Source organism: Typopeltis vanoorti, chromosome 14 (genome assembly GCF_054136105.1).
Source record: "Typopeltis vanoorti isolate ZY-2024b chromosome 14, IOZ_Tvanoo_1.0, whole genome shotgun sequence".
Lineage (NCBI taxonomy): Eukaryota > Metazoa > Arthropoda > Arachnida > Uropygi > Thelyphonidae > Typopeltis > Typopeltis vanoorti.
In genome coordinates this window covers 51,384,649-51,402,679 of record NC_143562.1, presented here as the reverse complement: position 1 = coordinate 51,402,679, position 18,031 = coordinate 51,384,649, and the positions used below count along the sequence as shown (strand labels likewise).

At 33.8% G+C, this 18,031-nt stretch overlaps 1 protein-coding gene across 2 annotated transcripts in view; it reads right to left on the bottom strand.

Moving 5' to 3' along the window:
- Window positions 1-18,031, bottom strand: part of LOC150099467 (mitochondrial ribonuclease P protein 1 homolog) — a 42,364-nt gene that overhangs the window by 4,852 nt on the left and 19,481 nt on the right. Inside the window, exon 2 of one of the 2 annotated variants that reach the window (XM_090403638.1) lies at window positions 5,852-5,951. In XM_090403638.1, coding sequence (XP_090259764.1) covers window positions 5,852-5,951 — 100 coding nt within the window. The remainder of the gene's footprint in view (window positions 1-5,851; window positions 5,952-18,031) is intronic. The other variant, XM_090403639.1, reaches the window with a different exon arrangement.

The following is an 18,031-nucleotide window of genomic DNA, read 5'->3' as shown; positions in this document are numbered from 1 at the left end:
GAATGCTTTGGACCAAATTAAATTGTGAATAACAGTAAAACTCTTGGAAGAATTGTTGTTTTACGAGTTCATTAAGTAAACTAAAGTCATGAAGCAAGTATATTAGGCCTGCTAATTACATGTTTTCTAACCTAGTGAGTTTTCTTTGTGAGTGGGGAAAAAACAAACATTTTGGGAAATAAAGGAGTAAATAAATAAATAAAATCAGAAATAAAGGAGACCAGTTTTGGGCATTGGTTAGTTCGACTCATTCAAAATTACTGGCTCATCCAAAATTAGAGAAGTCAAGTCACTAACTGTTATTTACAAATGCATTTTATTGCTGATAATTTCTGTTGTTGTAAGCTTTAAAACAAATTGGCTATGTACAACATATCAAGCATTTAGTGATTGTTAAATACTCCATTATTTTGAAATTTTTCACTTACAAACAAACCAGCAGCAGATCAAAATTGTATTATAATCTAAAAGTTTTTAACTCACCTTTTAACTGAATATGATTAGAAATAAAAAATCTTATATCTTGTGTATGAAAAAATTTTGGTAGCTACAGGGATAGAATGTAAGAATGTAGTATTTTCAGAAAAGATAAAGGAAACAGGGTAGGAGAAAGGACTTTTATTAATGATAGCTAAAGAACTTGAACAAAAATAGAAGTTAAGAACGATTGCAGATCTGAGGAAATGGTTCGTTTGAGGTTATTTACTCCTTAAGTCCTGAACTAGTGTGAAAACATCATTGTCAATGAGACTTTTCTTATTCCTTGCATCAACATTTTTATGTTGGAACATGGTGTTTGTAATAACCAGACCGTGTCCTGAGCAGAAATCTAGCAGGTAATTACCATTATTATTCCAAATTTTTCCAAAACATTCATATATATATCTGGCAATCATTTCTTACTCTGCAGTTTAGATCTCCAACAAGGACCAATTTTTCTTTTTTTGTTGAATCAGCTACCTTCTCTAATGCCTCAAAAAATTTCTCCACTTATTCCTTTGTAGAATCATTTGTGGGACTATAAGCACAAATAAGTCTAATTGTCCAGTTCTCCATTCTGATATTAGCCCACATCACTTTATTTGATACTGCCTGCCATTCAAGAAAATTACCCTCATATTTAGTGCTTAATATTATAGCTACAACTTCTTTTCACTGATTGTTATTTCTTGAATATAACATCTTGTATTTCTTGCATAGAAAGATCGCACTTGTTTTTGTCTTCTGTTTTGGTAATACCTATTATGTTGATGTTTACCCTAATGAACAGCAAGAAGTCAACTACTGAACAGTGAAAAGCCATGACAAAAACAATGTGTGTGTGTGGGGGGGGGGGGGGCTTTGTTTAACTGGGCAATTCCCCAGCTGGCATAAAATCCCATCATGTTATACCATTTTTAACTTATGGTTTAAGCCAATAAGAATACAATTTGGTCAGCTAAATCCAAAATTGCCAGCTTATCCTCATTCATTTAGTATCCAGGTAGATACCCAACAGTATATTATGAGAAGGTGAGGATTGGACATTCAGTCAGAGGCCCTAGTTGGTTCTCTGCATTCCCCAAAAGGCCATGTGGAGGTCTAATTCCAGTTATCCAGCCTTGACCCTTAAGCACTACAGTAGTTAATTACTTAAATAAATAGTATTACTGATTTCTTGTGTTTTTCGTGTTAAGTGAAAGAAACCTCTCAGGGACAAGTATCTCTTAAACAACAATGTTAAATGACAAAGTGACAGAAAGGTTCTAATTCCAGATGACTGAAATAGAAATCTCATAATACCTATTTATAAAAAGAGAAATAAAACTAAATATGAGAATTATAGAGGAATTTCCCTGAGTGTTTCAAGTAAAATTTACATATGCATTCTCGAGAATAAGCTGACTGATAAAAACTATAGAAGAGAAATTTGTAGAAGAACAAGCTGGGTTTGGCCAAAAAGGGATTGTCTTTTTGGCCAAACACCAGGATCAGTTTTTCCTTTAAGACAGATAGTTGAGAAATCAATGTCAACTTCAGAAATAAGAAAAATACCACAGAATTTACAAGTTGGACAGAAAATTTTCGAAGGAGTGTCCATATTTAAATATCTAGGAGACATTGTTGAGAATGAGGCACAATCAACCATAGCAATTAAAGAACATGCAAATATGAGCATGATTAAAAGTAAGCTAATAAACAGAAATAATAAAATACTTATATATAAAATGCTCATTATACCTCTGGTTACATACGTAAGTGAAGCATGGACTCTTAGTGAAAAGAAATAAGATAGTTTAAGGAAATTTGAAAGGAAGATTATAAGAAGAATTTATGGACCTACTGAAGAAAACTGTATAGAGAATACGGTATAACAAAGAAATCACTCAGATACTAAATGAAGATATTGCTAGGTTCATAAAAGCACAGAGATTGTAGTTAGGTCATGTAGAGAGAATGGAAGACTTTCGTATGCCAAGAAGAATGCTGAGAGAGAAGATATATGCAACAAGGAAAAAAAGAAAGACTGACACTATTATGTAAGTGAAAGACTGGGAAAGATTAGCCAAGAATAGAAGATTGTGGAGCAGTGGTGCACTCAGGATTTAATCTTGGAGGGGGCCGAGCGCTCAGGATTTAACCTTGGGGGGGCGAGTTGAGTAGACGTTTTGCGAATACACACTACACATCACATATGACCTATAACTGAGCATCTGCAGTGATTGCTAATTCATGAGTAGCACACAACATAAATAAAAAAAATGAATTTGAATTAGGAAAAGATTTTTGAAAATTTTTCTAGTGTTTTTTCCTTTTCTTTGGGGGGTGCCCGTGCCCCTTGGCCCCCCTCTGGGTGTGCCACTGTTGTGGAGACAAGTTGTACAGGAGGCTAAGGCTCACAACAGACTGTAACACTGAATGATAGGTAGGTAAGTAGTTGAGAAATCAATATAACAAGGATTGCCAAGATTCTGATGCATTCATCTCCAGAATGCATCAGATTCTGGAAATCTGGATAAAGTATATGACAAGGTGCAATGAGAAAAGCTGTTGAAAACAATTATATGGACATTATACAGAAAAGTACACAGTCTATATTTAAACTGTAAGTCAGCAGTTAGAACTGAACAGGAAGGCATTTTGATATATGAATCAAGGGTGTGCACACTATCTCGGTTATTCATCATCTATATGGATCACATTATGAAGGAAAGTGGCATTAAACCTGGCATCAAAAGTGGAGATGTTAATCTTAGCTCTTTACTTTACAGATGATGTTACAGTCCTGAGTAAGTCCAGTTCAAGTCTTCAGGATTCTTTGACTAGACTGAATAAATACTATAAAAAATTTGGTACAAAAGTCAGCATTAAAAAGAAACTATGAAAATTGGCAAGAAAAGTGGAAAAAATCATCTGCATTTCAATAGATATCCTATACAAGTCATTAAAATAACAGAATACAAGATGTTGTTCAAACCAGTTTTAACTTATGGATTTGAGAGAGCTGGGTTAGAAGCATAACAGTTGAACAAAGACTAAAGACTTTTGGTGATAAGGCTAGAAAACCCACCCACACACGTTGGCAGATATATTCACCAACAGTCATCCTTCCCCTAACATTATGCCAGCCTGTTTGGTCGAGTGGTTAGCGTATCCGCTCTCCAGCCAAAAGACTGCAGGTTCGAATCCCATCGTGGACATGGATGTTTGTGAAAATATTAGTGGAGGGTGATAGATGGCATTAGTATAGATGATGTGGTTTACTGTAGTTGGTAGATTGAGTGGTGGAGACAGAGTTCTAGAGTAGGTTCCCTCCCTTGTTGAGTCATCAGACTCCCTGGAGGTGTCAAATAATAATAATAATATTAACAACACCACAAACACTTTTATCAACAAGGATGTTTTATTAACGCTAATATTTCGCTGATTTTCAACTCAGCATCATCAGAGCACAACACACATGTAAACGCGACAGTGAGTGAGTGAAATAAAACATCCTTGTTGATAAAAGTGTTTGTGGTGTTGTTAATACCGTGAAAAATAAGTCATGAATAACCAACAACACCTAAGCTTATCTGTTAGATTAATAATAATAATAATTATGGAATTATAAAAACCCTATATAACAGCGCAAAATTAACCAGTTCTGATAACAGCGTCCTAACCACTGAATTAACCACATTCTCAACACTTCCTTAGCCAATAGCTAACAATCCCCACCAAATCCATAAAATATTAAAACTCCATAACTGCACCTCCCCTTCAGAACACCCAACTCCATGGAAGTCCAAAACAATACTAACAATAATGCAAATCATATGATCAAACAATATTAACCATTATCATAATGCTAATGTTTTCAGAAAGTTTCTTCCTTCTTATCTGAAATGTTAGCTTCCCTGTTTTATGTGAATCCTACCCAGGTTAGGTTGTAAACCAACTACGCATTTTAGTTAAGGATTCGATAATCCAGAAAGAACCTGTTATACAACCAAGCTTAGTTTATTTTTTATATCTCTCTACCCATGTTTCATGAAACTTATGTCAAGCCCACCATCAGAATGCAAACTATTATGACTGGGTCCTGCAAATCAGAAAAGCTTCAATTCTCAACTCTTGTAATGATTCGTGCTTAGCTTTGCTGGCAATGTGAACAAACCTCTGATTAGCACTGCTTACCAGACTTCAAAATTTATTTTGAAAGAATAATTTTTAAGAAACTTAAAAAATAAATAAGTTAAATGATCAAATAAAGCTATTGGTGGCTTAAAATGATTACAACATTAGCACCTCCAAGGACTCATCAAGAAATCAGTCAGATACTAAATGAAGAAGATATTGCTAGGTTCATAAAAGTGCAAAGATTGCAGTTAGGTCGTGTAGAGAGAGAGAGAAGGAAGATATATGTAACAAGGAAAAAAGAAAGATTGACACTATTATGAAAGTGAAAGACTGGGAAAGATTAGCTACAACATTACCACCAACTACAACATATACTGCTAGAACCTACACACTGTGTCAACTACTGCCCACTGATAGTATATTTGTCTGTTAATCATGTATCCTCCAGCTGAGCTGCCTGTATATGGGAAAGGCTTGAGTTTCTTGGAGGGAAAACTCTACTCCTTGCATAATGAGATCAGCTAACTCACCTGCAAAGACACCCCCCCCCACCTCAAAAAAGCATTCCCTTCATGATGATGAGAATCAAACTTTTCCAACTGAAGGACATAATCTCAGTGTTCTAACTGTTCTATGGAGGTACTTAAAAAAACAAAGTAATCTTTCCCAGACATAAAAATTAAAACTAAATCATGATAAAAGGGAAACAATTGCAATTATTTTTTGCCAATCATGTTGACAAAGTGAATACAATCTGCACTCTAACCAAGAGGGTCTGTGGTTCATCTCCCACTGTAGAACAGATTCTGTGAATTTCATTAAGTGACAGATGTTTTTTTTCACTTCCCAGTGTAAGATTACTATTTTCTTATAAGGAGCTTCAAATGAATTAAAAAAAAGAAAGAAAAAGCTCCAAGTTTGGGTTCTGGATGAACTAACTCTTAGTCCAGACCATGCATGGCATTAAAATGTTCCATAGGTTTACATACATTTCATTGGTGGAATCGACAAAAAAAAAAAAAAAAAATAGAACAAATGGGCAACAAAAAAACTGCATCTCTAGTAACCAAGTGCAGAATTAAATGAAATAATCAAAAGACTAGTTTGTGAGTAGTAAGCTGTGTGATGGCACTGTCTTTCTGTGCATCTTAATATTTTAACCACATTTCATTGCAAATTCCGATATGGAAACCCAGTCAATTTTGACTGTAACAAATTATTACTATGACTGTTAGCATAGCATACTCACGACCCATATTTATCCAAAGGGAGTGCAAATGCCCTTACATTTTCCTCCAAAGCTTTAGTAAATGAATAATTCTTACAATTCCGCAACTCCACAATGCCACCTAATAAAGAAAAAAAGATACATCAGCTTTCATGTATCTCTAACAAAATTTTAAGTCACAATGCATACATTTGTTTAACTCTACAAAATTTTTCTGAAAAATAATTCATCTATCTTAAACACCTAATTATCCTTATTATGATATAGCAACACTGGGAAAGAAATTTAGTTAAATTTGATGAGAAATGGTTTTCATCTGCATTTTACTTAAGAATGAACAAGAAACATTAATTTGCAGGTGAAATAAACCTTTTTTTTAAAAAAAAAAAAAAAAAATAGCCTACTTGTATACTGAGTAATACCTGTATGTCAAATTACCCCTTTGTATTCCTAATGCAAAGCACCCCCCACACACACACACTCATGTGTGTATAATGTAATGCATCAAAGCACGAAAATTAATAATAATATAGGAATACATGGAGAACACACTCTAAACAGAAATGGTAAAAAAATTGATTGACTTTGTAGTTTATAATAACCTAAAAATAATGAATTCCTTCTATAAACATAAAGACATACATAAATATACTTGGGCAGCAAGAGGATGGAAATCAATATTAGATTACTTCATATTAAATGAAAAGACATCAAAATTTTCACTAGATGTTAGAGTTCACAGAGAATATGAAATAAGAAGTGACCACTTCCTTGTTAAAATAAAATTAAGATTACCACCTAAATGGCTACAAGTAACAAGAACAGAAAGAAAAATTGAAACATTTGTTTATAAAACTAGACTATTGAATGACACAAATGTACAATGGCTATATGAACAAAGAATTAACCAATATCTAGATAAAATAAAACAAAATGAAGAAATAGAAATAGAATGGCTTAATATATTGCAGCAGCAAATGAAAACTTAGTAAAGACCAAAAAATTCAATAAAAGAAAAAAACTGAAGATCTGGGATGATACAATCAAAGAAATAATCAAAAAGAAAAAAGAAGCCTATCACAAATGGTTAAGCAGTAAAAGATTAGAAGATGAAATAGAATATAAACGAATAAGAGCCATAGCTAAAAGAGAAGTCAGAAAAAGACAGAGAATCATGGAATAAATTTGTTTCTAATTTAGAACATGATTTATATAAAATAAGACCCAATGTATATAAGATTTTGAAACACCTAAATGCAGATACCAAAGAAACCATAAAATTAAACACTGAATTGAAATTAGAAGAATTTCTAAATTACTACACAGAACTGTGGACAGACAAATATTTTAAAAAAGACAACTGGCAAACAATTAACGAAAATGAAAAGGAAATAACTGAAGAATTAGAAATCAGCCTGAAAGAAACAAGAAACGGAAAATCACCTGGAGAAGATAAGCTAGGTTCAGAACTATATAAATACGCAGGAACAAGATTCAAAGGAAGACTCTTATTATTTTTAAATAAAATTTACTCAACTGGTATCCCCCAATAGAATGGAAAAAGCAATTGTGATTCCTATCTTTAAGAAGGGTAATAGAGATGACCCTAAAAACTATAGAGGTATCAGTATACTAAATTCCTGTTACAAAATATATAGCAGAATCTTAAATAACAAACTAATGAAATATTCCGAAAACTTTATTCTAGAGGTACAAATGGATTTAGAAAAGGACGATCATGTAGCCTTTTGCCTAAAATTAATAATAGAGAAAAGAAGAGAATATAACTTAGAAACACATAATGCATTTATTGACTTTGAAAAAGCATTTGACAAAGTTAAAAGAAACACATTTTTAACATATCAAAAGAAAGACAAATACCAAATAATATCCTAAAAGCTATCACAAGTATATATGAAAATAATCAAATACAAATAAGATTAAATCACGAGCTATCATATACAAGACAGACATACCAAGGGGTCCGACAGGGATGTCCCCTCTCAGCAACTCTTTTTAATATCTACTTAAATGAAATAATAATTAAATGGAGTAAAAATCTACATCAAGGAATTAAACTTCAACCTACAGTTAACTTAAACACTCTCCTCTTTGCAGACGACCAAATAATAATTACAAATTCTGAAGATAATTTACAGAAAGCTATTTTAAATCTAAATGAGATATCCAAAGATTATGGTATGATAATATCAATGGAAAAATCAAAAACTATGGCCTTTAAAGGACAAGATCCAGCAAAAACTAAAATAGTAATAGATAACAAGATCTTAGAACAGTTGAATTCATTTAACTACCTAGGATGTATGATCACTTATGAAAATGAAAAAGATATAAACATAAAAATTGCAAAATATTTAAAAATAACAGGAGTAATTAACTCTATATTTAAACCAAACCTAGTTCAAAAACAAACCAGGCCAAAAGTATACAATACATTAGCCCTACCAGTCTTAATGTATGGAAGCGAAATCTGGACAATAAAACAAAAAAACAAACAAAGATTAACAACAGCAGAAATGAAGTTTATGAGAAAAACTGCAAAGTATACCTTATTTGATCAAAAAAGAAATGAAGATATCATGAAAGAATTAAACCAAGAACCAGTAATAGAAAAAAATTAAAAAATATAAACATAAATGGATGGAACACATTCAAAGAATGAAAACAGAAAGATTACAAAAACAAGCCTTAAAATACAAGCCATTAGGAAAAAGAAAACCAGGACGTTCTCTTAAACGATTCAACGATGACTTCTAAAGCCAGAACAGGCCATATAGGCCTAAATCCTTGACACGTATGATGATGATGATCAAAGCAAATGTCTACGTAGACAATTTCAATCTTTACATGAAAAATTGGTTGGAAAACATATCAGCAAGGGCTCCAAACACTACTAGAGCTCAACAGATCACACACTGAACAGAAAAGATCTTGCTCGATCTGAATTACTCCATGATAATAGATCTCAGTGCTTTTGCTACCAGAGATAACTTTCTCTGGATAACTTATATTGTAGTCGGCTTTTGTGTCTCTCAATGTGTCTTCTGCAGATGTACTGTTTATATGTACATACTTAGCAGGTGATATACCAAACTGTCTTAAAAATGACAGGATACAAAGACAACTTGATGTGAAATCAGCCTCTATACACAAGTAGACTAGTTGTAAAGATAATTCACATGCAAAGTTTTGTTTGCTCATGCTTAGATAAAATCAGGATAAAAATATTAATATAAGATAATGTCATACTTCATATAACTTGATTCTCTTTCCAGTGTAAAAGCTTGCCATAACTATCTATAATCAAGAATACTGTAATAATATGACACACCATTTGCTATTTGTACATGGAAATGAATTCTACCATTCATTGAGCTCCTAGTGTCTTCCATTATCTATCTCCCATTGATGAGATCTTAGTGAAGGTTGAACCCACTATGAAGAGCAACTGTCATCATAATACACAGAATTTTATACATTTGAGAAGTGTGTGTGATTTACATTATAAGATACAAGGGGCAACATGAAGATATAAGGAAACACATGATATCTGACAAGTCTTTGCACACTCTCAAGTGTGCAAAGGCTTGTTGGATAAGAATATAATTTCTTATTTTCTTATAACTTACCATGATAATATAGACCTACAGGAAGTCAAAGGGTGCTGTGTGAAAGGGGAGAACTCCCTGTTCAGTATGCAATATAGAACTTAAAATTCATTCATATTCTTAAATCTGTTCAACATGTGCAAATCCTGCATCATTTTCCATACATAAAATTATTTCTTAATCCCTTGCTTATCAACATTTATTTCATTTCTTGTCATCTTAGCTCCCCTCAAGTGAACTGGAGTCTGAAAACTTTCTCCAGCTTGACTCAACAGCTTACAATTCTAACATATTTACTTCTCTTATTTGCTATACTCTGTAGATTATTTTTCTCAATCTAACTCAGAGCTGAACATACACTTTGATTACTGTTTGGAAAGTCAAATGACTCATTAAAAAAGGTTTCCCCTTTCTGTCTGGCTCTCACACAGTCCTTAAATTCATCCACTGTCTACCTGCACATTTTACACCACTCTGCATATACAGTTTATTTTCTATGTTTCTAGTTTACCAGCTCTGAACCTGTGCCAAAGACCCTTCCTCCCATCCTTCTTACTTAAATAGACAAAATTTATGCATAATAGTCCACATGTGGCATAATTAAATCCTCATACAAAAGCATATACCACCTTACTTGTCAATGTTTTATTCATTACAGCAATAATTCTCAGCATCATTGTTAGCACTCAGAATCCTAAAACAATGTCAATTTTTTGAGAATTATGAAGTAATTTGAATTATAGCCAATGCAACTTAAAAATACTGGCCTTGTTCTTGGCTATTAACTGAATGCATTCTTATGGCAGGTTTGCTTGTCTTTTTTGGTTGAATAACATGACTTTTCAGAAAGAAAATTTCTGCTATCTAAATGTGAATGAAGTCACTTACCACTGTGAAGAAAAAAAAATGGATTTGTTTCTTCCTCCTCCATGTTATGTAATATAAATAATAAAAACAATTACTAAAATATACTCATCTCTCAATTTAACAAAATCAAGTGGTAAGCAATTTTTTTTTCACATTTTTCACAAGTGAAAATTCATAAGCTGAACATGTTTCTACATACAGGGCTCTAGTGAAGTGAGCGCTGCTACTTTACAATCATTTGATCACTGCCAAAAGCACACTTCAAGTCTAGGCACTCCCTGTGTGGAGTTATATGGCCAAGTTCTTCACTTTAGCTGCATGCCTCTGCTCTATAAGTTTCTTGAATCATTTCTGCCATGAAAGATGACCATATAATTTCCAGTATCGATATATTTACATCACTGCAGATGTAAATATATCGCCCACAGAAAATACAACATTGCAAAAGAAATAAACAATTGATATATATATCTAAAACAAATGAAAATAACATCAAAATTTCATAAAATAAAAATTACTTCCACACCCATTTAACCAACATCTATGGCATCAATACAAATATTAGTGATATATGTATCACCACATACACAAATCAAAAAATCTGATCTGCTTTTCCTAACCAAACCTTAATTGGTTCCCATTCCATGACTACAGTTCATCTTGCATGATGCCTTCAGTAAAAAAAGGGGAACATGTGTCAAATCAGACATTCTTTGCCAAAGGTTTAATTAAACTTTCAATCTCCACTTTACGATCTGTTCTAGCTCAAGAATTCAATAGCCCATTTGTTGTCTTTATTGCTCTCCTAATTTGGACAACCTCAAGCTATCCTCTTTATTTCTAAGAGCTGATTATGAAATCAACTCTTAGAGATAAAGTCTAATTATCTAATTAGACTACCTAATAAGTCTAATTAGATAATTACTGTTTTTCGGACTCGGCTAACGAATATGGATTCGGCAAACGAATGTTTTAGTGGATGCGCACATCCACTAAAACAAACACAACAGGAACGGTTGGGCCATTCCAGGAGATTATCTTTTCCATCTGTATGTGTGTGACAAAGAAATGAGCTGACCACATCACATAGGGGAGACCTACCAACACGACTAGGTTGTTTATGTTCGAGAAAGCGAGAAGTGAGGCACCTCATACCAGTGTCAGTACGGTGCACTGGCATGAGTGCATTACATTTGGAGGGAAATGAAGAAGATGTAGAATAATTAGTTGAAGAACACTCAAAAGATATGACAACAGAAGATCTTAAAGAGTTGAAAAAGCAACTGAATCAAGAAAGAGACAAGGAAGATAAAGAGTGCTCATCAGAAGAGGAGGACAGCAATAAAAAAGGGAAGAATGCAAGGAAGAGTTTTAGTTTTTGGCTACAGAGTGGCATCCCAACAAAGCTGAAATGAACAGATTTTGTGCCTTGGTTGAAGACAAGTGTCTAAATCACTTTAAAAACATTCTGAAAAAAAGAGAAGTTCAATCAACTTTGGGCAGATTTTTTACTTCTCCTTTAGCAAAGAGACAGAGGCCAGCTACTGAAGAAGAGGAGACTTACCTTGAATACACTTTGAAAATTTGGAAGAAGAAGAATAGTAAAAACACTGTGTACATATTTTCAGTTTAATAAAGTATATAATAGCGTAAAGATCATCAATTTTTCATTCTACTTTCCATTCTCCTTCATTTAATTGGGTAGCTGTTCATCTCAGCCTTTGGTGAATTTTTGCCCTTTTTACTATTTTATAAAACTTATCTTTAAATAGTAGGCAGCATCCAGAACGAATCAAACGATTTTCTATAGAAACCTACGGAAAATTACGTTTCGGCTAACAAATGCGATTCCAGAACGAATTATCATCATTAGCCAAGGTATCACTGTACTTCCTAAGCAACAACATCAAATACAAACGATAACTTGTGACCGAAATACAACAAGATCCTAAACAATTTATTTTCCAGTACATTCATGGACTTATTTTTTTTCAGAAGAGTTTCTTCCATTACTGATCAAACAAACTAATTTATATGCTGAGCAAGAAATTGCAAAACTTTCACAAGTAAGAAAATCTCACAGGGCATCACAATAGAAGGATGTCAGCATCGCAGAAATGAAAGTTTTTATTGGACTTTTATTACAAATGGGCCCTTGTTCTTTTCCAACAACAATAGAGCATTACTGGAGTAGAAACCCACTTTATAATATAATGTTTTGGCAATCACATATGAGTCCAAATAGATTCCAGTTATTATTGTGTTATTTTCACTTTGCTGATAACTCAATACCATCTTCTGACAGACCGATATTGAATCATTTTAATAATATTATGTGCCAAAACTATATAAAAGATAAAAATATCTGTATCGACGAATCAATGATGCTGCAGCATGGAAGATAAAGTTTCTGCCAGCATATACAAAATAAAAAACACAAATGAGGAATCAAACTTTATGAACTGTGCGAGTCCGATGGTCTTGTTATGAAAACAAAAATTTACATGGGTAAATCTGAAGAAACTGACCATAATTTGGGTCACACTACAGAAGTTGTTTTGCACTGACTGGAGGAATATCTCGATAAGGGGTATATATTATATATGGATAATTTTTATAATTCTGTTACTCTTACGAAATTATTGACTGCACGAAAAACTTGTGTGTGGAACACTACATAATAACAGAAGGGGAATCCCATTGAGGTGGTAAATCAAAAATTGAAAAAAGGGGAGGTTTTTTGGAAGCAAAATGGTCCTGCTATAGTATGTAAATAGAAAGACAAACAAGAAGTACTTCGTATTTCTAACATGCAAGTTGTTGAAATAGTAGAGGTGTTCAACCAGAATAAAAAATTTTCGATGAAACCAAACATAATTCGAGATTATAATAAGAGAATGTTTGGCATTGACCGATTAGATCAAATGCTGTCATACTACTCAGCTCTAAGAAAGACCATTAGATGGCTGGAAAAAATTGCATTACATATTATATATATATATATATATATATACATACATATACAAAATGCGTTCAAATTTTTTCATAAAGTAACTAATTCTAACATAAAACTTATAAAATTTAGAGAACAATTCGTTCGAAGAGTTGACTGGAAAAGAGATTCTACCAGTTTCAAAGGAAGTTAGATCGGAAGAAGTTCATTATTTAGAGAGTATCCCACCTACTGAAAAAAAGCTTCATCCGACAAAGCCATGACGAATTTGTACCCAAGCTAAAAAATACCAAGAAATGTGTTATTATTGTCCAGCCTGCAAAGAGAAGCAAGCACTTTGTGGGTAAAGTTGTTTTAAAAAATATCACAAAAATAAAAATGTTCTATTACTTCATCATCAAATTCCTGATATGTATATATCAGGCATATATATACTATCATATCCTGTACACCCCTTGATGGTATACAGGATATGATAGTACTGCATGAAAAATCTACATTATTACTAACTTCCTATCTACAATTTCACTTCAAATCAGTCTGTTACTTGTCAAAACTCCAACATTATCAGATCTTATATTTCTATCGTCTAAGGCACTTTGTACCGTATCAATTCAACTATATCTTGGTCTTCCTCTGAGTCGTTTTCCTGCCAACCTGGCAGAGAACACTTGTTTTGCTAATCTTTCCTCGCCCATTCTGTTCAAGTGACCACACCACCTGAGATTAGCTCTGCTAACATATTCCTGGATGCTGACAATGTCAAGTTCTTTCCAAATATCCTCGTTTTTAATATGATATTGCCATTGATGCCATCTGTTCATGCCTCTAATCTTTTTCAGGACTCTCATATCTGCAGTCTCTAGTCTTTGGTCAAGTGTTTTATTTCTGACCCAGCTCTCAGATCCATAGGTTAAAACTAGTTTGAACACTGTCTTGTATACAACTAATTTAGTGTTCCGACTAATTTCTCTCTTATTCCATATGAAATTATTCAATTGACTGCCTACCATACCAGCTTTGTTGATCCTGTTGTCTATTTCCATATTTAATTTACCATCTTCATTAAAAATCGTGCCTAAGTAGTTCAAATGTTTTACTTGTTCCACAGGTTCCCCGTTCACAACACAGTTGACATTTTCAACAATTCTATCTATTTTAATTGTCTTTGTCTTTTTAATGCTGACCTTCATTTCATATCTATGACAACAGTTATTCAATTTAGTCAGGGAATCTTGCAAACTTGTAGTGGATTTATTTAGAAGTATAACATTGTCCGCATAAAGCAAAGAACTGACATTAACATCTCCAATTTTGATATCATGTTAATTACCACTGTCCTTCATAATGTGATCCATACAGATAATGAATAACAGAGTGGATAATGTACATCCTTCTCTCACACCAGATTTAACATTAAGCCATCTTCCTGTACTTCCTTCAATTCTAACTGCTGACTTACAACTCAAATAAAGACTAAGTATTGCTTGATATAATGCCCCATTGACACCATATAACTGTAGCGTATTGAATAGCTTCTCTGTTGGCACCTTGTCATATGCCTTTTCCAGATTGACAAAACTTAAATACAGATCTTTGTTTTATTCTCATGCTTTCTCAACTACTTGTCGTAAAGTGAAGATATGATCCTGACAGCCTCTATTTGGCCTGAATCCAGCTTGTTCTTCACCAAGCTTTTCTTCCACAATTCTTTTCGACCGTTTCTCAAGTATACTTGCATAGATCTTGCCAGGAACACTCAGTAGGGAAATACCTCTGTTATTCTCACATTCAGTTTTATTTCCCTTTTTATATATGGGCACTATTAGAGCTCTACTCCAATCATCAGGAATTCGTCCCTCTGTCCAAGCTTTCTGAACTATGCAGTGCATCCACTGTAAGACTTTCATACCACCATACTTCAGCATTTCTGGTCGAATATCATCTACTCCTGCAGCCTTTTCACATTTCAAGCTTTGATGGCTTTTTCTACCTCAAGTATGGATATGTATTCCTGACTGTATGCCTGTTGAGTGTTTTTTTACCACTGTGCTATCACTGCTTGTTTCATTTAGCAATTTTTTGAAGTAATTATTCCATACTTCAAGGATATCTTTTTCTCCTTAAATATAAAGAGCCAATAGGCTTCGTTTCGGCGATATAAACATTATTTAAATTACGGGGATATTAAATTCCACATTGTTTTAAAACTGAATAAGAAACTCAAAGATTGGAATTAGAGAAAGTTTCATGCCGAATATAGTAAACTATAAAAGTATCAGCGATTACTAGTGTCAGCTAATGCAAGTAGTCCTAGTAGGTAATACAATCTTGGGCAACTCATAGCAAAGATGGTAAAATTCTGATCGCTATTCTTGGTATTTTCCATAATGTAAAAACTTTCTGATTCTCTCTGATAGAAACTCTCCGATTCCAATATTTGAGTTTCTTATGCGGTTTTAAAACAATGTGGGATTTAATATCCCCTGAATTTAAATAATCTTTTTCTCCTGTTTTCATGTTACCTTTATCATCTCTAACTCCTTTTACAGCACTCTTTCCTCCATTTCTAAGCTTCTTCAACAAACCTCCAGAATATCTTACCGTCTTTTTGATATTTATTTTCTATGTTCTTGCCAAAGTCCTCCCATGACTTTTGTTTAGCTACTTTTACACAGTGTTTTGCTTTCTTACATTTGTCTCTGTATTCTCTAAGAGCAAAAGCTGACTTATTTGCCAGGAACTTTTGATATGCTTTCTTCTTTTCCTTCACTGCCTCTTTAACTTCCTGTGTCCACCATGGAGTTCTGATTTTTCTATCCTTGCAGACAACCTCACCACATGCCACTCTGGTTGAATCATTCATTGTTTTCTTCAGGGCTTGCCACTGAATTTCCAAGATTTGGTTCCTGTTCTCAAACTCATTCATTTTTTTTTTCAATGATGTTTGTGTATTTTAGTCTACAGTTCACATCTGAGAGCTGTTCAACTTTTATTTGCTTTAAAACTTTCTTACATGTTATTCTTTTCAATATGAAATTCAATTTTATCCTGCTCAAGACTAAATAGTGATCGCTTCCAATTTCCAATCCTCTGTACACTCTGGTGTCCTGCACCAGGGAGAAAACATCACTAGCAACATTATTTAAATTAAGGGGATATTAAATCCCACATTGTTTTAAAACCGAATAAGAAACTCAAAGATTGGAATCAGAGAGTTTCATGACGAATATAGTAACTATAAAAGTATCGGCGATTACTAGCGTGAGCTAATGCAAGTAGTCCAAGTACGCAGTACAATCTTGGGCAACTCGCAGCAAAGGTGGTACAGTTCTGATCACTATTCTTGGTATTTTCCATACTATAAAAACACATTTCCTAGGAAATGTATGCTGTTATTACATTATGGTGGGAGGTCACTACCCAGACCGGTTTCAGCCTTTTTTGAAGCTTCATCAGTGAATAGCTAGGCCAAATAGATACCAAAGGGTATAGCGAAAAGAACTTACTCTGCTATAAGAGTTGCCAAAAAGGTGCAACCATTAAGTTACTTTAATTAAATAAACTTTATTTAAATCACTATCAACAATAACATAGTCGTTGAGACTATTCTTATTCCTTGCCTCTTCTCTCCATGTGAATTTGTGCACGTTTTTATGTTGGAACATGGTGTTAGTAATAACCAGTCCATGTCCTGAGCAGAAATCCAACAGGTATTTGCCACTATTATTAGCTTTGCTCTTTTCTCCAAATTTTTCGCAATATATTTTTGTATGTCTGACAATGATTTCCTACTCTGTTATTTAGATCCCCCAACAAAGACCAATGTTTCCTTTTTCACTGCGTCAGTTGCTTTTTCTAAAGCATCAAAAAATTCCTCCACTTCTACCTTAGTAGAACCTTCTGTGGGCACAAATAAGTCTCATTGTCCAGTTCCCCATTCTCATATTTGCCCACATCACTCTACTTGAGATTGCCTGCCATTCAAGAAGATTAGCCTCGTATTTTGTGTTGAATACTATTGCTACTCCTTTTTCTTGATTGTCATTTCCTGAATATAACATTTTGTATTTATTGCTCAGAAAGATCTCACCAGTTTTTTTTGTCTTTTTTGTTTCAGTCATCCCTATTATGTCGATCTGGTACTTAACTAATTCTCAGCTAGCTCCATTTCTTTGCCATTCAGTCTTCTTATGTTGATAGTACCGATCTTTAACTCTGGTGATGTTGAGTTGGAGTGTGCTTTCAGATTTGTTCCAGTAGCTGACTTTTTGCTGTTCGCCCTGGTTCCCTGGCGAAAACAACGGGGGCCTTGTTTAACTGGGCGACGCCCCAGCCGGCATGAAATTTTGTCATGTTGTACCATCATTTTCTATACTAGTTTAAGCCAATAAGAATACAATTTGGTCGGCTAAATCCCAAATTGCCAGCCCATCCTCGTTCGTTCAGTATCCAGGTAGATAACCAGCAGGGTGCACCACGAGAAGGTGAGGATTAGACATTAGGTCATAAGCCCTGGTCGCTTCTCCGCATTCCTTTAAAGGCTATGTGGAGGTCTCCTGTCAGTTATACAGCTTTGACCCTTAAGCACTTTGTATTTGATTTTCACTGTATGAATAAATTTTCTGTTCATGTACGCGTCTTGATTTTTTGTTCTCTTCCCAGAAGCTAACTATTCTTACTTATACTTATATACTATGAATATACTCGCAGCTGCACGAAAAAGGCAAGTCTAGCAACTACGAGATATTT